This window comes from Odontesthes bonariensis, chromosome 14 (assembly GCF_027942865.1).
Source record: "Odontesthes bonariensis isolate fOdoBon6 chromosome 14, fOdoBon6.hap1, whole genome shotgun sequence".
Lineage (NCBI taxonomy): Eukaryota > Metazoa > Chordata > Actinopteri > Atheriniformes > Atherinopsidae > Odontesthes > Odontesthes bonariensis.
This window is the reverse complement of record NC_134519.1, coordinates 33,397,065-33,424,937: the sequence shown is the minus strand read 5'-3', so window position 1 is coordinate 33,424,937 and position 27,873 is coordinate 33,397,065. Positions and strand designations below refer to the sequence as shown.

Below are 27,873 nucleotides of genomic sequence, written 5' to 3'. Positions count from 1 at the left end.
CATGGATGCTGTGAGAATGAATGGATCCTCTGGGTCATTTGAAACTGGAACTAGTGGTCTTGCATTCATAATTGCTGCCACCTCTGCCATTAATGTGCACAAGACATCATGGGTCAGGTGAGTGCCATGTTCAAGAAGCATCGAATCCAGGATCCTGCGGGCTATGAACCACCCATATGCGAAGCATGTGGCGGGTTAAACACCCAGGAACATCCTTGTTGGTGTAAGTACCTCTGCACAGTGGTGTCTGGTTGGTCTGCACTCATCCTGAGTTCTCTGCAGGCTCCAATGAAATTTGTACCACAATCTGACCTTAGTTGTTTGGCTGGTCCTCTTATGGCAAAGAAGCGCCTTAAGGCGTTGATACAGCTTGAAGCGTCCATTGAGGCAACCACCGCGATGTGAACTGCTCTGGAGCTCATACAACAGAACAATATGGCCCACCGCTTGCTCTCAGACTGTCCCTCTCGTACGTCTGGTAGTGATGTGCCATGGTCCGAAGGCATCCAGTCCCACGTACGTGAAGGGAGGACAGGCTTTGAGACTCTCTGGTGGCAGATCTGCTATTTGTTGCGTCCTCTGAGTCGGCGACAAGTCACGCATTTGTGAAGAGTTGAGTTAATGAGCCCTTTGACTCCCAGGATCAAGAGTCCTGCAGCCCTCACAGCGCCTTCTGTTAGATGGCGGCCCTGATGTTTTACTTGGGCATGATGGTGTCTGACGAGCAGCAAGGACACATGGTTTCCTTTTGGTAGAATAACAGGGTTCTTTTGCTCAATCTCCATGTCTGCATTTTTCAGGCGGCCTCCGAGGCAGATGAGGCCATTCCGCAAGATAGGGTTGAGGCGACGTAGACAGCTGTTTAGAGGAACTGGTTTGTCTTTCTCTATAGCTTCAAACTCTTTCTCAAATGCTTTCCTCTGCACAGCCCTAATGATGACTTCTCTGGCTTGGGAAAGCTCATGCGGAGCGAGAGGCATCTCACATTTATGCCATCCCTTACACTTGTCCCTGATGTTGGGGGACTTGTAACATGAATTAAGAGTGCCACAGCTCGTTGGAGTGTGTAAAAATTGGAGAACCTCTCAAAACGCCCTATGCTGAGACCTTTTCCCTGTAGCTGGGTGACATAGCTCTTCACATCTGGACGAATCTACTTCTGGTGAGATTAAGCTGAATGACTGAATAGGTTCAGGTTGAATGGAAGGCTTACGCAGAAAGGTAGGTCCATTGAACCACATTGTTTGTGTGAGGCGTGTTGCTGGAACAGACCTCGATGCAAGATCAGCTGGATTCTCCTCTGTGCGGACATAGTGCCATTGTTCAGGATTAGTGGTCTGGCGAATACGCTGGACTCAATTGTGGAAATATACATAAAAGCGTCTGGATTGGTTGTTAATGTATCCAAGGACCACTTTGATATCTGTGTAGAACTTAGTGGAATCTAGCTTGCAGTCTAGTTCATCTTGAATCAGTTCAGCCATTTCCACAGCCAAGCTGCACATAGTCTCGGTATAGTTGGCTCAGATTGGGGAGCAAGTTTAGACTTGTCCATGGCAAATCCAACGTCAACTATGTGTTCTTGGATAGTCTTCAGATAGGCCACAGCGCCAATGGCCTTAGTAGACGCATAACAGAACACACAGAGTTCTACTCGTTCGGCATTGGTCAGAGAGATGCCTGTGTACATCCTTGGTACATGGAAATGCTTCAACTCTTGAAGTGAGTTTTGCCAAACCTCCCACTTGCCTAATTTATCTTCAGGCAATGGGGTATCCCACTCTGATGCCTCAGAATTCAGCTCTCTGAGAAGGGCTCTTCCCTGGATTGTGACCTGAGCCAAAAAACCCAAGGGGTCAAAAACACTGTTCACCATGGAAAGAACTCCCTGTCGGGTAAACGGCTTAATGTCAGTCGACACAGAGAAGGTGAATGTGTCACTCGCTATCTCCCACAGGAGGCCTAAGCTGCGTTGAGTTGGCGACTCCTCTCCACTGAGGTCTACATCTTTCCCAGCTGCCACACAGTCCTCACTTGGGAAGACCGCCAAGACAGCCTGACTGTTTGAAGCAAACTTGTGGAGCCTGAGGTTGGACTCAGCAAGTGAAGCCTGAGTCCTACGCAGCAAGTCAATGGCTTCAGCATCAGTTGGGACAGAACAAAGACCGTCATCCACATAAAAGTGGCGCTCGACAAAGGTGACAGTGTCTGCTCCATGTTTTTGAACACCCTCTCTGATGGCTCTTCTAAGCCCTTAGATAGCTACTGCTGGAGATGGGCTATTCCCAAAAACATGGACCTTCATCTTGTAGTTTATGACTTCATTCGTCACATCATTGTCCTTGAACCATAAAAATCTGAGATGGTTCCTGTGCCTTTCCTCTACTAGGAAGCAGTAAAACATCTGCTGTATATCTGCCATGACAGCAACCTTTTCCTTTCAGAACCGCATGAGTACTCCCAGAAGGGAGTTGTTAAGATCAGGGCCGGTCAAGAGCACATTATTTAAGGAGATTCCGGAGTGTTGAGCACTCGAATCAAACACCACCCTGATTTGACCAGGTTTTTGTGGATGAAATACTGCAAAGCTTGGTAAGTACCAGCACTCTTCGTCTTCCGTTAGTCCTGGCGCCACCTCAGCATGGTAATTTTTCAACAGTTTACCCATGAATGCCACATATTGATGTTCCATCTCAGGCCTCTTCCTCAGGTTGCGTTGAAGTGATTCAAACCGTTTAAGTGCTTGATCACGGTTGTTAGGTAACCGTCGTCTGGGCACCCATCCTAGGTCAAGGTGTTGAGCAAAGGCGGCATTGAGAGGGCCGTTTATTTGCTCCCTTACCTTGTGCGCTCTAATTACGTCTCTACCAAGCAGCAGAAGGATCTCAGCAGTGGGGTCTAACTCCAGAATGTGTTTTGCTACTTTGACGAGGTGAGGTTGATGAAGAGCGGCGATCGGCATGGGGATTTCAGCCCGGTTGTCGGGTAAGTCATTACATTCAATAAGCGGGAGGAGGGGGATTGTGACCTTCCCATTGAGTGCCTCGACCATAAAATCTTCGGCCCTTCTGCCAAATGTTTCTACTGTGCCGGAACATGTTCTCAGTAGGTAAGGATATGACTCACAATGAATGTCAAACAGGTCAAAGAAGCTGGACCTCGCCAGTGACCGGTTGCTTTGGTCATCTAAAACGATGTATGCCTTAATGGCTTTTTCTGGACAGCTCTTGTGATACACCTTTCCTAGGCAGATCTTGGAACATGACCGCCCAACTTGTCCTACTTCAGTGCAATTTGAGCTGACGACTTCCGTGCGGTCGTCATCCTCTTCTCCCTCCCCACCATTCTGTGACGAGGGTACAGGAGCCGTGTTTTGTGGTGCAGGGCCTGGATGCATAGCTGAGACATGTTTTGTGCTGTCACACTCAGAACATTTCACTGATGCTGTGCATTCTCTCTCACCACATGACTATTTGAGCCACAGCACTTAAAGCAAATTCCTCTCTCTTTCAGAAAGTCTTTTCTGTCTTGAAGGTCTTTGGCTCTAAAGGCTTTGCATTTGTTCAGTGGATGAGGCTTCGCGTATATTAGGCAGCTCTTATTTGGATCACTGGAAGTGCTTGAATCTGCTGGGGAGACATTTGTCTTATGAACTGCAATGGGGTTCTTGGTGCTTTTAAAATGGGAACTTTCAGCCTTCAACGAAGGTCTACTAGCACATAAAAAGGCAAAGCTGGGGTCATTCCTTTTCTTTGCCTCATAGCACACGAACATATGGCGCTTTTCCACTAGCTCGCTTTGGCTCGGCTCGGCGCGCTATTGCATGTTTCCACTAGCACGCAGTACCTGCAACCGGGTAGATTTTCCGTATCACCTCAGCCCTGGTTCCAAGCGGGCCGAAGCGTTACTAAAAAAAAGTGTCGTCACTTTTCAATACTGTTTTGTCTGGCGGCCAGGAGTCTTCTCTGGCTCTCTTCTCTTGCCTTCTGTGAGACAAAAAGCCACAGGGTGAGCAGCAACACGAGCGCCTCCATGTCCTCCATGCTATCCTCCTCGTATGTTGTTGTTGTTGTTGTTCTGGTCGCGTAGCCGTGTTACGAAGACCCCGCCCACGTCGAGGAGGCACGAAGTGATTCTCGGTTGTAAATGGAAACATTTAACATTTGTAAATGGAAACATTTACAACCGAGCCGTATCGAGCCGTATCGAGCCGTGCCGAGCTAGTGGAAAAGCGCCATTAGTGAATAAATCGAATGGTGGAAACTGTCCTCTGTTTTCTTATTTGTACCTTGAACCCGCGGAAATCCATTTTTCCTGGAGTCCATAAGGCAGCTTGACTACTGTAGGTTCGATGCCGCGTGCAGTATCCAGGTAGGACAAACCTGGAAGATAGCCATCTTCCTTAGTACACTGCACTTCTATTAGCAGATCTGCTAGCTCCCTTAACTTAAGAATTTGTCGAGTCAAGTGAGGAGGGCCTTTTCAACTATCTCAGGCGCTGCATAGCATTCCTGAAGAAGTTCCCAGGCTTTCCTGAGTGCTAAGTCTGGGCTTGCTATGTGCACTGAACGTAAGCGCTTCACTTTGTTGCTGGATTCTTTTCCAAGCCATCGAGTCATTAAGTCCAGCTCTTCGGTAGCAGTGAGACCCAGCCCTAGGGTAGCATTTTTATATGAAGACTGCCAAGCACGATAATCTTCAGGTTGGTCATCGAACTCATACAAGCTTGCACTCACCAGGTCACGTCGAGCTAAATATCGTGGGAGATGTTCAGTTGTGCGCACACTTTGGTCAGTTTCCAGCTGAGGGAAAAAAGTGCGGAGCGAAAACATTCAAGTCAGTGTGAAATGCCTTTGAATTTACTCTACTAAGTCCACATTGCCAGTGTTATTAGCCTGTGGTGGTTCACGTGAAGACACAGGGACCTGCTGGTATGAAGAAAAAGGGTTGTTTGGACTGAAACAGAGAGTGGCAGCTGTAGCATGCTGAAATGTCTGAGGGTTAGCCTTTGTAGCTGCTCACTCTGGGGACCTTGTTGAAGAGAAATGAGCTCGGCTCTTTTATATTCGCTTGTCCGCTCTATTTTATCTTCATCTGATTGGGTATTTTTCATCCAACAGAATACACCTCTCCATTGTGTGAGCTGTTTCCCAAACGGCTACTTCGGCTTCAGCAGCTGCTGCTTCTCGGCACATGGCGAGTGTCACCAGCTCAGTCTCTCTTTTTACTCTTTCCAACTGTGATTCAGCTTCTTTAGCTGCTATGTCCATTTTAGCTTTAGCTTCTTGTTCTGCATATGTAGCGCGTACATTGGCAGCTGCTGCTTTTGCACGTGCGTGGAAAAGTGCACTGTTTGATGATGCAGATGATTGCAAACTTCTTCCACTCGCTACAGATGCCTTAACACTTTTTGCTTCCATCTTGCCTCGAAGTTCAACACTAACTTCTCTGTCTATTCACTGTGTTGTCCTCAATGCAGTGTAGCAACTGTAGCTATACAACCAGCTAACTCTGATGCAAAAAGACGTTGAGTCGTAATGAGCATTTTCTTGCTGTTTACTATGGCTTACAACATCATCTTACATGACAGAGTGAAAACTGTAACAAAAGAATAAAGTTCGACTGTTTTAGCAAAAATCTTGTAATGAAATATACATGTAAATATATGTAAATAGAACGTTGTAACTAAATGTAGTCTTTCCTTTTTAAATAGTATTTTAACATTAACTTATTAACCTAATCATGAATTTGTACTTACGACATTGCCTCTAGTGCTGGCAGCAGATGGATTTTGCGTGCATACATTCAGATTGTTTACTTTCCGATCTACAGGAAATGTCCTCAAACTCCCGGAACCGATCTACAGCCTGTCAAATTAAAAGTCCTTTAAACAATTTGCCTTAATGGCAACACAATGCTGATGATACTTAGTTGTACTTATTTATAAAACCAGATTAACCCAAAAGGTTGGTCAGACTACAAGCATGTCTTAAAGACATAAAGACCTGAATGACTCAGAACTGTCTGCTTCTAAATTCAGACAAAACTGAAGTTGTTATCTTTGGACCTGAGCGCTTCAGGGAAAAATTGTCTAGCTATATAGTTACTCCAGATGGTATTTCCTTGGCTTCTCGTACTACAGTGAGGAACCTTGGAGTTATTTTTGACCAGAATTTATCATTTGACTCGCATATAAAACAGGTTTCTAGGACTGCCTTCTTTCACCTTCGTAATATTGTTAAAATCAGGAAGATCTTGTCTCAGAGTGATGCAGAAAAACTGCTCCATGCATTTGTTACTTCAAGATTGGACTACTGTGATTCTTTATTATTGGGTTGTCCCACATATTCTCTGAAAAGCCTTCAGCTGATCCAAAATGCTGCAGCCAGAGTTCTGATGAGAACTAACAGGAGAGATCATATTTCTCCAGTTTTAGCTTCTCTTTATTGGCTCCCTGTTAAATTCAGAATAGAATTTATGATTCTTCTCCTCACATATAAAGCTCTTAATGACCGAGCTCCATCATATCTTAAAGATCTCATTGTAAGATATTTTCCAAACAGAGCACTTCGCTTCCAAGCTGCAGGTTTACTTGAGGTTCCCAGAGTTTCTAAAAGTAGAATGGGAGGCAGAGCCTTCAGTTATCAGGCCCCTCTCTTGTGGAATACGCTGCCAGTTAATGTTCGGGAAGCAGACACCCTTTCCACTTAAAACTTTCCTTTTTGATAAAGCTTATAGTTAGGGATGGCTCAGGTGAAACCTGAAACATCCCATAGTTAAGCTGCTATAGGCTTAGACTGCTGGGGGAGCTCATCTGTTACACCTTTCCTCACTTTACTCTCTTTTTCCCCTGTTTAATTTCTCAAATGATATTATGTACATGTGACATTATTGTGGTCATTAACTCGTGTTTCCCTGTTCCAACAGATATCCTTTGAATGGTGTTACAGTGGTTTTTCCCCCCTCTTTTCTGTTTTCTCAAACCCCAGCTGGTGGAGGCGGATGGCCACCCTTCCTGAGTCTGGTTCTGCCAGAGGTTTCTTCCTGTTAAAAGGGAGTCCTTCCTTTCCACAGTCGCCTCAGGCACGCTCAGGACGGGAGATTGGACTGAAGACAAGTTTCGGTGCAATCTGTTGGTTTCCTTAGCTAGAAAATTGTTTTTGAATTGGCTCTGTATGAATGGATTTGATTATTTTGTAAATAATTATGATTACAATTAATTGAATTCCAATTGGCTTGAATTGGACCATACTATTTAAGTGCCTTGAGATGACATTTGTTGTATTTTGCGCTATATAAATAAAACTGAATTGAATTGAATTGAATTGGGGCTGCATGGTGGTGTGGTGGTTAGCACTGTCGCCTCACAGCAAGAAGGTTCCAGGTTCAACTCCCAGCTGAGGCTTTTCTGTGTGGAGTTTGCATGTACTCCCGGTGTATACGTGGGTTCTCTCCGGGTACCCCGACTTCCTCCCACTGTCCAAAAAAACATGCATGTTAGGTTAATTGGTGTCTCTAAAATTGCCCTTAGGAGTGAGTGTGAGCATGTATGGTTGTTTGTTCTCGTTTGTCTCTGTGTGGCCCTGTGATGGACTGGCGGCCTGTCCAGGGTGTACCCTGCCTCTCGCCCATTGACCGCTGGCATAGGCTCCAGCCCCCCCGCGACCCGACCGACGGATTCAGCGGTATTGAAAATGGATGGATGAATTGATTTGCTGCAGGTGGCCAGAAAGGGAACAGCAAACAAAGATTGCTCCACACGGAGGAAACAAAAATCTAGGGAATCATTAACTATATACAAAACTACTATATGAAACTTAAAATCTCTCTCTTGGAGGAATCGGAAAAAAATGCCCTACTTTCCATTGAAAGTCAGTTGGCAAGAAAACTGGACTTTAAGGACCTCATTAAGGATTTTGCCACCAAGAAGACCCGTCAGTGGGCACTTACTGGGGTATAAATATCAGTGTTTAGCACTTTTTGGAAGTCTGTTTTCTTTTTGCCCCTTTTTAAAAAAAAAAAGACTAGTGAGTTAAGTTTTGTCTATCTTTTATTATAAATCAACCACTTTGTTAATGTGGAAATCTGAAATGGCCTTTTTCTTTTATGTAATAAATAGGCTACTTGACAAAAAGCTTTTCTCTTCAGCCAAATGCAAAATTTTCATGAAGGCCTATGATGTTAGGCTACCTTTGGTGGCATTTACTGTTATAGCTTTTAATCATTCTGCAAAAATCAGTGAAGTCTTGTGCGATTAGGCTATTTTTGCTGTACATTTAAGAGATTAATGTGTGGTTAGATAACTGGACTGTTAGTAAGCCCTTGTTGTTGGATACTTTCAGTGTTGGGGATGTAGGTTGTGGGGTGGTAGGGTTAGGGTTAAGGGGAAGGGGGGCCCTTGGGCACTGCTTGTGCATAGGGCCCAGAATTTGGTGATACGCCCCTGACAACTAATATCTTTGTGTTGAGTGCATCTTCTTCTACAGCTCCTGTGTAAGAGACGAACATAAGATATAGCTGACCCCCCTGCTTTTAAAGCCACCGCACATCCCCAACATTAGGTTCGCAATCGAGCAGTTCGTCATGCGCGTTAGATGACGTCTCCTGAAAAATGACTTATGGGTTACACCCACAACTTGTGTGTTCATGCGCGATGACGTTTGTCGAGTTTTCATATTCCCCATTTCACATTAAGGCCGCGAGAGACAGGAGATGGAGAGGAAGAGGATGGACGACGGAGGACGGAGATAGGAGATAGGAGATAGGAAGAGGGTGATAGATCGCAAACCCTACTAACGTCAACGTTGTAAACCCGTTTACCAGAGACTTAATGCTAATGTAATGACGTTGACGTTCGAGTCCAAGTCAAATTAAAGCTGTTTTTTGTAATTAAAATGTGACTACACGAGCAATTCGTCGAGTGAGTTTAAAATTACATAAATGTGTGCCGGTGACCAGCTAGGTTGACGTAAACAGAAAAAGGCTTATCTGTGTTTTTGACGGTGCATTCAGATCGTATGGTAATCTTCGGATGAGCGTTTCATGGTAAACGTTTGTGGACCAACACAGGGAAAGCTTCCGCACCTCAGCTGAACCGTTCGGGTTCTGGCTATAGTATAACCGCGGGGGGAAAACCACAAAACTATCAAAATGAAATTTACAGAACATCTGTCAGCTCACATCACGCCAGAGTGGAGAAAACAGTACATCCAGTATGAGGTAAGTTAGCTTCATGTTAAACCTACCCACTACTAGTCTCTAGCTAGCATACTCGCTAACTATACCGACAGACTAAATGTTTTCATATCAGTTGTTTATTTTCAGAACCATTAGATGGAGAAGACTGCCTTATTCATCACTTTCATCGTTAAAAACAAGAAGAGAGGAAATCCTTCAGTTGACTTGGTCGCTAACTAAGCGATAGCACCCCACCGTAGTTAGCTAACAAACTAGGCAGCTAGGCTTGTTTTGTTGCACTGCAGGTTCCTCCACGGTGTCATCGAGCTGCTATGCTCAGTACAGAGTCAGTTACGTGTGTTTCATCTCAGGCTGATTGGAATCTGTTTAGGAGACAAAAAAACGTATGGCTGGGTTAGCATTTATTGAATTAATTAATCTTTTTGCCCGTTGTCCCCGCTATCTGTCTTAAAACAGCTGACCAAGCTCTGGATCATGCTAGTGATTGGAAACTGGGGTTTCAGGTTAGATAAAGAGGTGCTGATAGCTCAATCTGCAACCTTTGATCCAATAATGATGTTAATATCTAGATCCCTTCTCTTCATTGTGCCCTGGTTTGAACACAGTACTGATGCTGTTTAAAGGAGAAAATAATATCTATAAAAATACTCTGTGCTGGTGTGCTCATATGTACTGGAACGTTACCTTGATATTGCAGTGCAGTTGCTTATTGCACATCAGAAATCTAGTGCTGAATCTGAGAGAATTATGGTTATTAGAAAATTTGACAAAATCTGTTTCTAACTTGTATTTTAGTTCTCAACTCAGCTGGTTTAAGAACTTGTCTTAATTAAAAGAGATTCTGACCACTACATAAAAACTACTCCAGCATACCCCAGAGATTCTCAGTGGGGTTAAGATCTGGACTCTGAAGTGGCCAAGACGTGTGAGAATGATGCTCCCTGGACCACTCTTTCACAATTGGAGCCCAATGAGTCTTGCCATTTTCACCTTGAAATTTGTCTGGCCATTAGGGAAGAAAAAGACCTTCAGATGGGTCAAATTATTAGTTTGCATCAATAAAATAAACCACGAAGAAGATTGTTGAAAATACTAATGATGGGTTAAAATTGTCCAATGCATTATTTAAACCTCGATGGATTGTGGTGAGCCATCATCTTAGTGGAAAAAATGTGGATTTAAGAAACAAGCATTAGAACTTACAACAATGTTTAACAGTGCAATTAAGAGCATTTCTACATGTGCAATATGAAGGCAGCTCAAGATAAAGTGCGGCACCCATCTTACCCTGGTCCTACTTTACAAGCTCTTATGATCAAGCATTTTGATATTGGTTTGCTTCACTTGGTCAAGTCTAAGTTAAAAAATATTATGTCTCCCAAAAAAAAATACTTTTAAACAGAGCTCATTTATGGTGCTCTTTGCTCTTTGCAAAACAGAAATGGCTTACCACATCAACACAACTATTAGCACAAACATATAAAATGAAACATAAAAAATAAAAGCTAGCTGGGGCTGCACAGTGGTGTGGTGGTTAGCACCGTCGTCTCACAGCAAGAGGGTTCCAGGTTCAACTCCCGGCTGGGGCCTTTATGTGTGTAGTTTGCATGTTCTCCCTGTGTATGCATGGGTCCTCTCCGGGTACTCCGGTTTCCTCCCACGGTCCAAAAACATGCATGTTAGGTTAATTGGTGTCTCTAAAGTTGTCCTTAGGGGTGAGTGTGAGCATGTGTGTGGTTGTTTGTCTGGTTTGTCTCTGTGTGGCCCTGTGATGGGCTGGTGACCTGTCCAGGGTGTACCCCGCCTCTCGCCTGATGACCGCTGGGATAGGCTCCAGTCCCCCCTCGACCCGACCGACGGATTCAGCGGGTATAGAAAATGGATGGATGGATAGGGCTAGCTGACCTCAAAACAGTGATACACGAGAGCTATGTACATTTGTTGGTTGGTTGGCTGGGGTCATCATTTAATTATAATCTATCGTGTTTAGGGCTGGGCAATATAACGGTCGCTATCGAGGAATAATTTTTCCTCGATAGAGAAATTAAATATGGTCGAAATACTTTTCGATAGATTACATTTGTCCATCTTTTGACAGACAATACGAATAGCCAATGACAACGAGAGTTGCCCCGCGCCGAACCTATTACGTGGCTGGAATAGAGCCATGCCAGCAGCTGGTCCTGGCGTTACTTAAGAGTAACAGGGAACATTGAAAATTCACTAAATAGTGATTTGTTTTATGTTGTGATATATATATCGATATCGACTGATGTAAAAAAAATAAAATAAATACTGTGATATGATTTTTTTTCCCCATATCGCTCAGCCCTAACTGTGTTTAAAACAAACTTTGTGTTAACTCAAGTGCGACTCCATGTAGACCAGAAAATGCAAATGGCTAGATATGGCAGAGCGACTATTGTCAATCACATTTCAAAGTTCTGGGCAGGTTTATTTTGGCGGTTAATTAAATTTGAATTTAGTTTATAAATAAGGACTTCAACAAAAATTAATACAACGTAATCTGCATAAAACAAATATTGTGATGGGATTTGTCTCACAACAATGCTCCTGTTTTCTGTGATGGATAAGGCTAACCCTAACCCCTATCACAGTAGCACACATTTACCATTGAAGCTTCGGCCCAATAGTGTGGATGTTTAGCTCAATTTGAGTCAACATGGCAGTAAGAGACTGGTAGCAAACTGTTCAGAGGAAATATGTCATAATGAATTATGAAAACCTTAACATAGGTGTACCTTTGGTCCCCAGATTGCAGGGGGTTACACCCTGTAGCTTCAATTCAGGTCTCAAGAGGTGGACAGGTCACCCAAGGCCTCCCTTCTGCACCTGCAGACCTCCACAGGTTTTCAAGACTGGCTTTATAATCACAAACACTCCGTTGTCCAGTCATTACAACTCCTCACCAATAACTGGGTTTCCCAACACTTCGACCAAAGCACCTAAACATATTTAATTAGAAAAGACCAATAAATTGTTGTTTTAAAGGTCACCGAGTAATTGTGTTAAACAATCATGACCACAATATTGACCAGAGTGAACATGATCATGATTTTAGCTCGAGCGATTTTTAGATTGAGCAGGTCTAATATGAAAGATTAAAGGGATAGTTCGCCTCTTTTGACATGAAGCTGTATGACATCCCATATTAGCAATATCATTTATGAACATTGACTTACCCCCTGCTGTGTCCTGTGAGCCGAGTTCCAGCCTCGTTTTGGCGTTGATGAAGGTAGTCCGGCTAGTTGGCTGGGACTTAAAAAATAAAGCGTTTTGCTTCTCAAAACAATATGCGTTCAAAAGAGTAATACATTTGCTTCACAAAAATCGCTCAGCAAAAAAAGTCAGACCTCACAATCGCTTGGCGCTATTTCTCTCTCCCTTCGTATCACTACGGGCTATGTAAACCGTGCAGACCGAGCAGTCCCCTGCTTCCGAGCGGGAAACACCGTAACAGGTGCAGCTATCGGCAGGTGGCTGAACTCATTTATATGAAGGTAGAGATAAATAGCGCCAAGCGATTGTGAGGTCTGACTTTTTTTGCTGAACGATTTTGTGAAGCAAATGTATTACTCAGTCTTTTGAACGCATATTGTTTTGAAAAGCAAGACGCTTTATTTTTTAAGCCCCAGCCAACTAGCTGGACTACCTTCGTCAACACCAAAACGAGGCTGGAACTCGGCTCACAAGACGCAGCAGGGGGTAAGTCAATGTTCATAAATGATATTGCTAATATGGGATGTCATACAGCTTCATGTCAAAAGAGGCGAACTATCCCTTTAATTGAAGTTATGGTTATTTTCTTTTTTTGAATTAACCAGATAACTAATCAGAAAATAGTCTTTAGATTAATTAGAAAAAAAAACATCATTAGATTAATCAACTGATGGAAAAAATATTGAATACTGACATAGCATGAGTATATCAAATTATGCTCATGCACACCTGTGTAGATTATTTTCTTAGACGTTTCACATGGAGTCATCGCTTCATGCTCTTGCAGTGTTCAGATACAGACCAGATGTGAACTGTTGTTCCACCCTGCTGTAAAATTGGCCTTTTGCCCAGTTAGTTTTAGCCCTGTGAAGATGTGGGAGCTTGGTTTGTGAGATTTTCAAAGCCACGCTGTCCAGGGCTGTTAAATGCCCTCAATGTTTTCTTGCGGCAGCTGTGTTTAGCTTAGACACGTAGCAGGACAGTTTGATAAACAAAGTTGTACCCCAGAGCTGTCATAATGTGTTTGTGGAAGCAGACACAGTCAGCTTTTTTGGTTTTATGCTTGCCCATTTTATTTCAAGCATGCTATTTTTTTATTACAATCTGTCAATAGCATTCTAACACTGTGCTACTGTACTTTCCTCTTTCTGCTTTTTATCTGCAGAAATGTTGACATAATCTGCAAGAAAAGAGACATTAGTTTCGCTTTACTTAAGTTAATTTAGATTTTTCCACTTGACATAAGTCATCTCAAGGCATTTTAAGGATACAGTCAAGTTATATTTATAGATCAATACAATTAGAGACTTATACTCTGACACTTTGGCCACATCTAAAACTGTGATGGAAACAGCGTTTTTAACCTGGGACATTCCTAGCATGACTATCAGATAGGAAGTTTAAAAATACAAGTGCCTGATGGTTGTCTGTGTGACTCAGCAGACTCATTGATTGGCTAAAAACACTGCTGTATGATACATGGCTGTATTTCTGAGATGTATAGTTTTAGCTGGAAGGGAAACTGCAAAACAAAAGTTGAATATATTTTCTTGCTTATTTGAAAGGATTTATTCATCAAATGGTTACAATACAATCTTAATTAGCTAGAAAATTATAGCTCTATACACAAGCAGAAGCTTCAGTGGATGTTGAAGCCAACTGCTTCATGTTTATAGAATAGAAAGTTTATCATTATTTATTCACCAACTCTTTCTGTTCTAGAGCTTTTTTATAGCACTTTGTTATATTTTTTTTATTTTATCAGTGTACCTATTTTCTGCATTACAAATGAAGTTTTTATATGCGCAAATTGAAAGTACTGAATTTTGGTTTAATTTAGCTTTGAATATTTAACAGTTTTGTTTCTGTTGATTACCTCCTTTCATCCGTCTCACTGCATCTTTTCCTAAAATGTCATGACATCAAGAAAAATTGTTAAGGAGTTATTATTGTTTTTATTACTGTCATAAGTAAATGCAACTGTAGAATTAAGAACATTTTACTTGACTTTCAGTCGGCTGCAACACTGGTTAGCTGCAGTGAAACTGTACCTTTTCCAAAGATGGATGACAAAAGTGTATTAGATTCTTTGCCCCATGGATTCTTGCATGTGGTTTCTTACAGGCTATACAAACATGGAAAATGTGGTGAAAATAGGCAGTTACTTCCCGATCAAACTTGTTGATTTATGAAAAGTAATTTAGTAATCACCATTTAATATGAATATTGTCCATCAATGTTGTGGCTGTAAGAAATTTTGGGGTGCCATTCCCTTCTTTCCTTTTGTAAAGGATGGGCTATTGTATCCTACACAGCAAAATCGGGAGTGTTAATTCAACTCACAGAGTGTTTAATTTAACACTTTTTCTGTGTTTACATAATTCCCACAGATTCTGAGTTAAAATTACACTTTGAACAGTGTTAATATTTGAACTCTTTAATAGTGTTAAATATTTGACACCCTTGGGGTTATTTTATGACACCACATAATTGCACCTTTAACTCTAAATTGTCTTATTCCCTTTCACTGTGAGCATTAATTTTTGCAACATACATATTTATTTTATGACACATTTAAGTGTATTTTTAACACTAAAGTCGTGTTATTTCCTTTCACTAATGTGTTAATTAACATTCATTGTTTTGTTTTACAATACATTAAAAGTGCATTCTGTTTTTACTAGCCTAACATACAAGTCACCAAGTCTAAAAATTATTGTAGTCACCTGCAAGGCTACAGAAAGTTAACATACACAACACACTCTTTCCATTTGCATCGTAAGTTCAAATGTGTTGACCAGAAACAGTGATCAAGTAATAAAATCATTCAAACATTTTATCTTTTTTTTATTTTATTCAAAGATAAATAACTTCACAGCACCATAGGAATTAGCACGATATGATCAGGCACAACCTTAACATTTACAGAGAAAATAATGGCACAATATATTGGCTCTCATCTCCACCATAAGCACTTTGTAAGTCGAAGGGCTAATAAATCACAACACTATCTGCTTTAACAATATCTTTGTCATTACTTTCAAATACTTTGTAAGTATGAAAATGTTCATTGAAATGGTCAACCACAAGCTTGTATAAAAGAAAGGAGATAACACCGTCAACAACAATTAATTTTTTTCTATTCTTCAAAACAGGCATTTCATGTTCAATCTCACTGCAAATTATTAGTCCTGTACTCTGTCCCACTGATTGTAACCCAGTTAGTTGCATGGAAGTCTTGTGATACAGACACACCATGCAAAGCTCGAGCCAACACATCCCCATAGTCCTCATTGTCCACATAAATAGATTTAATTGGTCCATACTCAATACATTTTGAATGCGATGTCTCCCAATGAGATGCAATAGACATTTGATGTTTTTTTGCAAGAGATTTTGTGATGTTTTTGAAGTTTTTAAGAGTATTTTTAAAAATCCTGTGTTTCGCCTCAAATCTGTATTAGTGGTCCAATTTTTCAGATACAAGATGGATAGTGTATCATAAAGTGATGCCTTGGGATCAGGTTTCTATCGGGATACAGCTCTTTGAACAGCTCTACTCGTGATGTTCCATTATCAAACGCTTAAGAAGTACAGTCAGGGCTTTAGACTAACTTTTTACACTGGTTGCACTGGTGCGCCTAAATTTTTTTCTTAGGTGCACCAGCACAAAAGTTAGGTGCACCCAAATTTTCAAACGCATTGCATTTAACACTGCAGTTTTACAGGTTCACTTTATTTATTTATTTATTTATTTTTAAATCGCTATCCATGTATGTCTATCAACTAGCAATCTGGTCAAAATAAAGTTCTTTATTTGAAGCACAATTCTACAAACTTTCTGAACTTAAAGCGATACTCTGGAGTAGATTCAACCTGGGGTCATTTGAACCGTGATATCCAGCCAAGTAGCCCACCCGAAGTTTTTTCGATATTGGCTGAACATCAGCTGAGTTACTGAGTTATCCCGAATAGCTTCGTACAAGGGTTAATGGATCCTGGCAGTATCTCCAAAATTACCACACTAAAATCACATGCCATGACACCAAACTTCTACAGTAGTACAAATATGGTCTGTACTCACAAAACGATGCATTTGGAAGTTTGAAAATAGTCCAGGAGTTTATTATTATCAACACAAGCCTGATAGCTTTTCTGCTGCTAAAGCTGCGTCGACGTCACTTCTGGGAGCTGGGAGCTTCAAAGTAAGATGAGGGTTGATCTACTACTGTAGACAACAAAGCAAGGCTGCTCAATTTCTCCATTGATAAAATAATTTCACAACTCTACAACATAAAAATTCATTAAAAAAAAAAACATGTAGAATATAGCATATACTTTGTTGTCTACAATTCAAAGTGCTTCACATAAAATAAAAGCATTGCTGCAGGGAGTGTAAGAAGCATTTAAAATACATAAAAGAAAATAATGAGAAACAAAATTTTTTTTTTAAATGAATTTAAAAACAAGCTAAATTATTTCTTTACGATGCTTTAGAATTTGATTCTTTCATTTGATTAGTTTTAGTCAATATGAAGTAGATTATTGTCACTTGCCAGGAAATGATAAGACCATAGGATAAGCAGAGTTTAGGCTCAAAGCAAAAGCTCCTTTCACGCGTGCACTGCTTTCCATTAATCTGGTGACAATTTAAAGTTTTGGTATCATATGGCATATGAATTACTGCCCTAGTGTTTTCTTCAGCATTTTGAGATGGGAATCTGACTAGGTCATATCTAGTAGCATAGACATTTAACGCTGGATACAGCACAAGTGTAAATTGTTGGAGTCACACTGACTGAGTGTTTATTCAATTTGACATGATCACCTGTTCATGAGTTGAGTCCAGCTGTTCACCTGATCACCTGGACTCAACCTGTTGCCTTATTAAAGTAACGTTATTGGATTGCAGCACAGCTTATTTACTCCGTGCTCTTTGACGGTCGGCTAACTTCACACGGAGTTTGCTACTGCTTGTTTTGTGCAACATGGCAGGATATTTATCAGATTTTGACGACATGGACGACAACTTTGAGTACGATGGACGTTCTTACTGGAGTGAATGAGCTGTGCTGTAGCGGCGCGCGTCAATGAAGTTATCCGACTAGACGCGTGTGTAGAAAGCTCCCATAAGCCCCCTGATACCCCGGATAACAACAATACGGCAGCTATGAGCTAACAGTGCAATAGTATGCATTCATTCATTCATTCGCCTTAAAGTATTGGTGAAATAAAGACAGATAATGCCTTATTTAGAGGCTGTATTGTCTATGCCCTGTTCTCTCCTGTTATATGGATATACTCGGATCTTCAGTAATTTAAATATCTTCCGAATATTTTCACCAACCGACTTTCACCAAACTGTTAACGATGAGTAGATGAACGTATTTTATGCCAGAAATAAGGTCCAAGTTTAAAAACAAAAAACAAAAAAAAAACGAACTTCCCCTTTAACTAGTTTCTTTCATGGAGAAAAGACTCAAGGGCTAACACTGATTGGAAAAAAATATTTGACAAGCATAGAATTCTAACTTTAAATCCCACAAACCTACAAACCTTTGTGACATAAAATAAGGCCTTGACCATAAGAAAAAGCAGTCCCCAGTTTGCAGGTTAATTGATGCAATTTTTGCTAGCTTAAAGGGATATGCCACCCCCAGGCCAAATTAAGTGTATCCCTGGCTGCTTCACGCTGGTTTGTTTGAGGAAGTCGGGGGTGGGGATTCCCAATGACGTAGCGGGGAGTGTGCTTCGGCTATGTTTTCCGCACCGGAAACTAGTTCCCAAACCGACATGAGCAAACCAAGCCTTCTGTGTAGATTTACACAGTCATTTGCACTCGATGTGAAAGTACACCACTCACACAGTAATTAGAAGGTAAGTAAAGTAAATTAATTCACGTTGGGCGAAATATTTCGATTGGCGACGCTGGCGACGCTAGCATGTATGTATTACGCGCAACCAAGCAGTGGTCAGTGCTGTGAGATTCGGACAATGCCTGGGTCGCCAGGAAAACGCTCCCACACACTTATTTATGTCTCGGGAATGCGGGGATACACTTAATTTGGCCTGGGGGTGGCATATCCCTTTAAAGCTCAGATCTCAGAGCTCCCATTAAGAGCCCTGTAGTGCAATGAAAAGCGTTCTTTACTGTTCAAAATCAAAATCAAATCAAATTTATTTGTATAGCACGTTTCATGTACAAAACAATTCAAAGTGCTTCTCATAAAATAAAAGCATTGCTGCAGGGAGTGTAAGAAGCATTTAAAATGCATAAAAGAAAATAATGAGAAACAAAATTTTTTTTCTTTTAAATGAATTTAAAAACAAGCTAAATTATTTCTGTTAAATTATTTCTAATATCTGACATGTATGTGTTTACTCTGGTGAACATTTGTGCACACACACACACTTCCTCCTGTTTCATATGATGACAATCATTAAAAAATAAAAATAAAAACAAAACAAAAAACCTGGGGTATCTTTCCAAGTCGCATAGTTGTGCTTACTTGTGAAATGTTGTCACATTGTCTCCAAGAATGGTCGCATTCTGAAGCATTTAGAACCGTGAAACAATATGTTAGTTTCATGCTGTGAACAGCAGCCAGCCAGCAAACTCGACATTTGCTGGAAAGCAGATTAGCAATTTGTGTGCCTGTGGCAGCTGTGCTTTATGAAAGTGTTGCTGCAATACTGTTGCAAATAAGTATCTAATTAGATACATGTATTTAGAATAGAATAGAAAAATACTTTATTCATTCCCCAGTGGGGGAAATTAAAAAAACAATAGATTATTAATAGTATAGATTATTATTCAGTATCTGGGAATTGGTTTGTTTTATTTTCTTTTGTTTTATTATTTCACAACCCCAGTGGAGGCACTATTGGCCCTGGCATGCACTCATTCGCCTTCTTTGGCCCAATAGTATAAATATGGTTATTGTAAATGACTTAGCCCCTTAAAATGAATAAATAGATCAAAAATGGAAAAAGATGACTATCAAATTTTTATATATATCTGAGATTCTTCCTGTCACCGATTTTTACATTTAACTCAATTGCATAGGTTGCTTGATGAAAAGTACTTTTTTATAAACATAATTGTGCAAACATGTACATAACTTTAGGTTGACTTGCACTTTTGAAAAGCTCTGTTGTGCATAGCATAGCAGGTACTAGCATCTTTCTTTGACAACAACGCTTGTATGATCATGCAGTTAACCTGTCAGAAGTCTTTGAGTTTGTATCATACCTTTCAGATGTGCTCTGTTCGCCGTTACTTTGACAATCTGAAAGTGTTTAAAGGTGTGTTTCAAAGCAATATTTAATCTTACTACATTGGATCTTGTAACATTTACATGTCAATTTCAATATGGCACAAACTGCTTGTAGAATAGAAAAATATTTTATTCAGTACAACATCCTCACATCAGTAATATCTGACAAATAAATGTAAATGACAGCAGTAATAAAAAATAAAACAACTTTTGGAGTTGTCAGTTTCAGTTTCTATCTTTGGTTATGTTTTTCATGTGAAACAGTTTGAATACCCTAGTAATAAAAATAATTACCCTGTCAGATTCAGAGTGAAGCTGCTGGTTTAGCTTTAGTTTGCATCACTGTTCTGCAAAAACTTTTCTCCAAAACCCTCACTTCTTGAGATTTTCATGGCCTTTTTTGTACTTTTTAATATAGTGCCCTTGAAGACTTGACAAAATACAGCTTCCTTCAGATCTAATTTTTACTGCATTAACATTGTGCTTTGTATAGGAGCCATTAATAACAGAAATTAGGGAAAACCTTGAGATATGAGGCTTCTACATGGCACAAATGCAAACATAATCCAGTTATAACACACATAATCCTTTTAACAGTTTGGTGTCAAGATATGAAGTGTTTGTCTACTCGACGGGTTATGAAAAAGAAAACCTGAGAATGAGAGAAAAAAATGTATTAAAAAGATTATCAGAAAGCAAGGGACTTGGCTTGTTTGGGTGATAGAGTAAATTGTTAAGAAAATTAATCATCCATATTTGTTGCACTGTTTTAGTGCAGCAATCTGTCTATGGTGATAACCACAGGCTATCTCTCTGTATCCAGACAAAGGTGTGTTATAGGAGAGGAGCTGTCCTTTACTCAGTCCAGGTAGAGGTTAAGAGACAAGGAGACAGTCAAGGATAAAGGACAGAAGTAGGGTAATCTGTGAGGATAAGCAGTGATGCCCTCCTTACTGTTGAGCTGCATGTGTTTTGTTTTGGAAACTTGCACCTAAGCACTTGCTGAGCCAGCTCACTACACACAAACATCCTATGGGCCTGAGGGAAATTATGGGAAAGTTTTTTTTTTTTTCTCTCTTCTTATGGTTAGCAACTAGAATCTGTATTTTTCATGCTTATGCCAGCGCAACATCGGAAGAAGCAGTAGTGTATTTAACACTATCGGTTATTGTTAACCGATACTGTAGACAACAAAGTATATGCTATATTCTACATGAATTTTTATGAATTTTTATGTTATAGAGTTGTGAATTTATTTTATCAATGGAGAAATTGAGCAGCCTTGCTTTGTTGTCTACAGTAGTAGATCAACCCTCATCTTACTTTGAAGCTCCCAGATCAAGGAAGTGACGTCGACGCAGCTTTAGCAGCAGAGAAGCTATTAGGCTTGTGTTGATAATAATAAACTCCTGGACTATGTGCAAACTTCAAAATGCATCGTTTTGTGAGTACAGACCATATTTGTACTACTGTAGAAGTTTGGTGTCATGGCATGTGATTTTAGTGTGGTAATTTTGGAGATACTGCCAGGTTCCATTAGCGCTTGTACGAAGCTATTCGGGATAACTCAGTAACTCAGCTGATGTTCAGCCAATATCGGAAAAACTACGGGTGGGCTACTTGGCTGGATGTCACGGTTCAAATGACCCCAGGGTGAATCTACTCCGAACCATCACTTTAAGCACCATAATAGGAACACCATGCCGATACTGGGTCAGAACTTAATTTGCTCTGAAAAAATCCTTATTCTTTGTAATATGGATGGCATGGTAAATGACTGAGATGACTATGCATTTCACTAGGCGTTCCCACTAAAGTGCTGAATAGCAATAGAATGTTGAGCCTGTAGGAACAAGAATTGTCTGCTGACAGTTTTCAACTACTACGGTACTTCTATCAAAATTCTTAACACCGTGCACAATGGCAAAAGAGTAGCCCTGTACACCACACCTACTTCAGCTGCTATTCCACAATTTCAGAATGCACAGAAGTACATTTTTGAGGGACTTGTATCAGAACCTAAAATGTGTATACCCATTTTATATAGTACAGTGTAATATCACAACTAATCCATTTAATGTGTTGGATATTTTAGCTTACTTAAGTCTTACCGCTTGTCTGCTTTATAGTAGTGTTTTAAAGGGATATATCTATTAAAGGTGGGGTAGGGGTTCTTTTTCTGGAACATTTTTTTACATATTGCTTGAAATACTCTTCACACCCCCATTGCAACCAATTAATTAAAAGTTTTGACACAAATATGAAAAGTTTTAGTGGCCTCTAGAACGTACAATCTAGGAAATCTAGGAAAAAATCATTGTGAACGGACCGTTCACAATGATTGGATACTGATGCCGTCTATCAAACTGCAATCTGCTCCTCCCTCCCCCCCCCTCCACCTGTGCGCGTACCCTGCTCCGTGAACGAATTACGCGTCCAGAAGCTTGGCAGGAAGCTAAACTAGAGCCAGCTTGGCTAGCACCTAGCATTATTAAACGTATAGTTATCATATACTAAATACTAAATACGGCAACGATCGATGCTTGCTGTCAGAACAGCGCTCGTGCACCTTCGTGCTCGTGCGCGTTCATGTACTCTAGAGGCGTGCCTTCGGGGGGAAAGTGAAGAAAAGGGTTGGGACTTTTTACCTGTGTATTTTCAAAATGCAGCTTCGCTGGACTCAAAATCCAGGATCTCCTACCCTACCTTTAATTTAAAAACTCTTCAGTCTATTCTTCCTTAATCTCCAAGGTCATAATTGCAAACAGTTTTGTGTTGTTCATGAAATTTTTTCCTGAATTATAGCTCAGTTTTAATAGTCACCCCAAACAAAACATAATGATTTAGTGTTATATACCACCATGAAGTACGGTATGTTTTTGTTCTGGTTTATGGCTGTAGGCAGGTTTCTATTCACTAGCAAAGCAAATTTGGAGTGATTTCTGTTGAAAAGCCGAAAAAAATAGATGTTAATCAGGCACATATAAACTGATAGGCTGCATAGTGTGGCTAGAGGGTGTATATATAGGCTACATTGCAAGATGTTGTAACTCAGTAGAAGTAGTTGTTCTTACTTTGCAACTCAAGCTCTAACTTGGGAACAACAAATACTGCGGTCGACATTAACAATAAGAAAATGAAGAAAGTTCTTCTTTAGGAATTACTTTGTTATCTGGCAATATCAGAGGTGTTAACTCATATCTGGAAAGATGCAGGGCGGTCACTTGAGTTTGTTTGCTGGCTCAGACTGGAAAAAGCTGTCTCGTCGTGCAATTTAATTTTTTTGCCAGGTCAGAAACATGATTTATATAGTTGTTTCCATTTCCCCTAATGTGCATGAATTGATCTTCAAAATTATTAAGTTGAAGGTCTTGTAGTTTAGATTAACCTTTTCTAAGCTCTACCTCATTTAAGTAGCCGGCTTAGCCTCTAAGTTTAAATGTAGAGAGGTAGGAACACTGTCAGAAAGGAGTATTTGTGCTGTCTTCTCATTGGTTTAGTTAGTCTTTGCCATCTTCCCCAATTTCACTGTACATATAGCGACACTAACGGAATCTTTATCTTATCTATATAACTCTGTTGTGTTGGTTGTGAGATGGGTTTTTGTTTATATTGCTTTAGTTGCTGCACTGGTAAAACTTTATGGTTGCTGTGGAGGATGCACCATGATATTGCTTTGGTCTGTTTATCACAGAAGCAGGATTGTCCTGCTCTACCACTTAAAAACTGGCTGGGAGACTGCTGCACAGAGAGTCCATTGTAGTCATCTGCATTACTTCATTTTTTAAACACTGACTGACTGACCACTCTACTATCTATCCTTTGAGTAAGAGTAGTTAAAAGAGGGCGACTGTCTTGTTGTCATCCCAGTATTTACTGAGACACAATGAGTGCTGTCTGCTCTCCCTCTCTGCAGCAATGACTAGCTTCAGCATCCACTGCAGATTTACTAGCACACAGTGTGACGGCCACTGAGAGGCTGCAACAAATGCATATTTTATTTTACAGGACAAAGGTGAAGCACATTGTCATTTGCATCATTTTATGACATAGACCTATTCAACTCACTCAGCCAGTGATGAAGTTGTGACTGCACCTTGATTTTTAAATGTTTGCTCTCCACTTCTGTCCAGATTATAGATGGATAAGCACTCATTGGAATTTTTTTTAATCAAATTTCTTTTTTAAAACCTTTTTCAACTAGTATGAAAAGGCTATATAGACTATGGTGTATATATATATATATATATATATATATATATATATATATATATATATATATATATATACATCTATGTGTATATACACCTTAGAAGTATGAATATGTTGTGATCTATTGAAGTTTGTTTCTTTTTGTGTCTGCAGGCTTTCAAAGAGATGCTTTACGCTGCTCAGGACCAGGCCCCATCTGTTGAAGGTAATACAGATATCTACTGTATATGTATAAGCAAGAATTGCTTTCCAGTCATTAGGACAGTAATATTACATAATACCTCACATCATATGAAACCATATCAGTGTTTGCAGTGGCTGGGTGTATTCTGAAGTTTCAGTTTGTTCAGGGCCTATAAAGAAGCCCTAGTAAATTTTTTTAGTATTAAAGTGACTTATTGAAACTTTGAGTTCACCCAAACACAAGTCTGCATGTCTCATCTGTTCTTCTGACCAGTTCACTGAGATTGCTGGAGATTAATACCAGTAAAGGTTAAATCAAGAATAGTACTTTTTATTGAAGTGGTCATGTGGAAAAAGACACTGGTAGACTATGACGCATGCCAGTAGCTATGAATTGTTTCAGGATTGAGTGATGGATTGTTTGATGCATTTGAGGAATTCTGTCCAACAGTTATTCAGCACACTTTGAAAGCTTTAAATTCAAGGTTTGAGCAAATCTTAAATTTCATTTTCTTGTAAGGAAACAAAGAAGAGGTTATCAAAGAGATATTTCCGTTTGTTTATAAAAAAAAAATTCTAAAAGGATGCCAGTTGTCCTTATTCTCCGTCTCCCTATCTTCATTTGACTTTATTTGCAAATGTGTTTTGCTTTATTAGCTTTCAGGCAGTAATGGATGCAGTGGTTTATTTTCAAGACACTCAAAGTTTTCTTCAAATAGATCGATAAGCATAAGGACAAAGTAATTGATTTACAATAAATGCTGAGGTATTGCCTTTCCAATGTTTTTATTTTCTCATGTTTCTCGTTTCTTCAGGGACTTAGAAATTAGTGTTTTTAATGGACAAATTTAAGGCCTGTTTAAAAGCCTTCAATCTGAATGGGTTAAAGGAGCTTTCACATTGGCTACAAGCTTTAGGTGTGCAGCTTCTGCATGGTTGAAATGTCTGAGTAAGAGTTAAAAAGGGTGTTGTTAAGAAATATAATTAAACAAACATCAATTGTCAAATGGAAAGTATAGCTTGTTACTTAGAGGCAGACATGTTATAATGATAATAATGATAATAATCGTGATGATCATGATGACATGAACAGAGACTGAAGGAGAAAAGAGCAGAATAAGGCCAAAAAGGGATAAGGAGATTACTGTTGTCAGACTGTGGTGGCTGTGTCTGACTGGTGTGTTTGTGCTCTTGTTAAATAGGAAAGTAGTTGAGGGTGTGGTTGGAACACTCAAGTTAAGTTATTTTGGCATCTTTTTTTAAAAGCAGCCAGTCTGAAACATGATGATTCACTCAGTCTGTACAGTCTAACTCAAAACCACCTGCCTGGACTGTTGTCTAGTTGTTCTTGGTGTGACAAAATTCAAGTTACAAAATATGAAAATGTTCTGTTCAATTAAAGTTTACCAGAATCTGTCCTTGCCTGAAATCTGAAATAGTTTTTGATACATTCTCAGACCAGTTTAAGCAAACAGAATACGGATACAATTGTATTAGATTATTTAGGTTCAAACATTTACTCTTTTGTAATTATTCACTATTCATCAATGCAAAAACATTAATATTAATGCTTTATATTGGTGTGTATAATATCTACAAACACCTTCTGATCTGAAGAGATTACATTATTTCAAAGCTAATTGATTTCCTTTGTTTTGACCACATGATTATCACACAAGCTCTGAAAAACTATCAGGCTCTTTAAATTCCTGCAGTTGACCAGCACTTGTTTGTTTGTCCATATTGACAGACAGTGGACAAAATGTAATTTTCTGTTGATAAGATCTTTAAATGGACATGAAGACACAGGTTGATTCAGAAGAAACTTATGGCATGAAATAAGTCAGATTTTATCTACTAAGAATTAGAATAAAAGCTAAATTAAAAAAACAACACCAATTTAACAATAGATTTTACTATTTTACTACTATTTTTTTTGCAATCCAGTCTCTAGTCATTGGATCCACTGGGTTGTGAAGCATTTGTTACTGGGCATCAATTGGTCCAGCAAAAAGAAAGAAAGGAAGAAACAGACAAAAAAAAGCATTTTGAAATAAGCATGGTACCAGTAATATTGAGTTGCAGTTGTTTATTCATTGAAGGAAAAAAGCTGTATATTATTAATGATATAGATCTAGCTAAAGCTTGAGAAATAGCCTCTGTGATACTGTAATACTGTATCCATATGCAAATTTCAACTTTACGTTGAAAATCTGTCTCAATCAGGACACATTACATAAAAACATTATTGCATCTGTGATCAGTGTTGCTTTACTATTGATACCTGCCTGCTGTTATTGTACTGACATAATAATGGAAAGGCAAGTCTTCCTGTTTATATGAATTACTCTTCCAATGGGTAGCTCAGTGGTAAAGTGGTAAGGAGCACATCCCATGTTGGCAATGCCCATTTGCAATGCCCAGCAATGGGCGGTTTGAGTCCTGACTGTGCCGATCTTTTCGGCTTATCTTCCCCCAGTCTTTCTCCCCTCTTTCCTCTCTCTCTCCACTGACCTGTCTATTAAAGGCAAAAAAGAATTAAAAAAAAAAAAGAATTAGTCTTCTAAATTAACTGTACTTATATCATGCTTTTCTAGTGTAGTTGACCACTCAAAGTGCTTTTTACACTCCAAGCCACATTCACTGTTTCATTCACTATACGGTGTTACAGGCTACACAGTACTTTTTCTCTATCACACACTGATGGAGGCGTCAGGGCAACTTGGGCTTCAGTGTCTTTCCCAAGGACATCTTGACACGTGATCTGGAAACTGGGAATCAGACCACCGGAATCTCGTAGGCTTAGCCTACCAATCAAACTTTTTAGGTCAAACATTATCCAATTGTTATCGGCTCCTAATCAAATGAAACCTTACGGTGCGTTCACACCAGACGCGGTCGGGCGACGCGATTACATACAAAGTCAATGCAAAGACGCGATTAGACGCGGATTCGAGCCGGCGGTGCGATGAGGCGCGGTGGGGCGGCGCGGTGAGGAGCGGTGAGGAGCGGTGAGGCGGTGCGGTGATGCGGTGGCCGCCGCGCGAGTGAAAATATGCGATTCGCGCGAGTTCAAAAAATCCAACTTTGGCGAAATATTCGCGCCAGACAGCCAATCAGCGTTGAGATTCTGGACGACAGTGACGTGGAAACAGATGGACAGGCGCTGTCTGTGACATGCAGATGGGACTGCAGATGGAAATTAGCTTCTAAGCTACAATCTGGTGCAGGTCATCTCTTTACTTTGTAATTAATGTACTTTGCACATTGTCCCTGACAAAATAAAATAAAAAAATTAAATCACCGCCTTCTCCAGGAGTTCCGTCTGGATGACGGCCGCCTCCAGCGGCACCCCAGGCCCATCAGGACCCAGCCCGACGACCCGCTCGGGAGGACCGGCGCCGCGATCTCTCGGCAGGACACCAACCACAGGCGCCCCGCAGCTGAAACGGAGCCGCGGCCCAGCTGCGGAGCGCCTGCACCCTGCGTCCCGCCGAGAGATCACGGCACCGATCCTCCCGAGCAGGCCACCAAACTGGGTCCCGGCGAGCCCGAAACACCGCTGGAAGCGGCCGCCACGGGAGGATCGGTGGCCGTCATCCAGACGGAACTCATGGAGGACCGGCGCCGCGATCTCTCGGCCCAGCTGCGGAGCGCCTGCAGCCGGCGTCCCGCCGAGAGATCACGGCACCGATCCTCCCGTGGCGGCCGCTTCCAGCGGTGTTTCGGGCTCGCGGGGACCCAGTTTGTTGGCCTGCTCGGG

The 27,873-nt window shown here is 40.6% G+C and overlaps 1 protein-coding gene across 2 annotated transcripts in view; it reads left to right on the top strand.

Annotated features, from left to right (window-relative positions):
* Positions 1-8,652: 8,652 nt before the first annotated feature.
* The window catches only part of LOC142399431 (xenotropic and polytropic retrovirus receptor 1 homolog), a 56,771-nt gene continuing 37,550 nt past the window's right edge, over positions 8,653-27,873 (top strand). The window contains exons 1-3 of one of the 2 annotated variants that reach the window (XM_075484090.1): positions 8,653-8,920; positions 9,013-9,219; positions 24,081-24,132. In XM_075484090.1, the coding sequence (XP_075340205.1) occupies positions 9,151-9,219; positions 24,081-24,132 (121 nt within the window). In that variant the 5' untranslated portion in view covers positions 8,653-8,920; positions 9,013-9,150. Of the gene's footprint in view, positions 9,220-24,080; positions 24,133-27,873 lie in introns of both variants that reach the window. The other variant, XM_075484089.1, reaches the window with a different exon arrangement.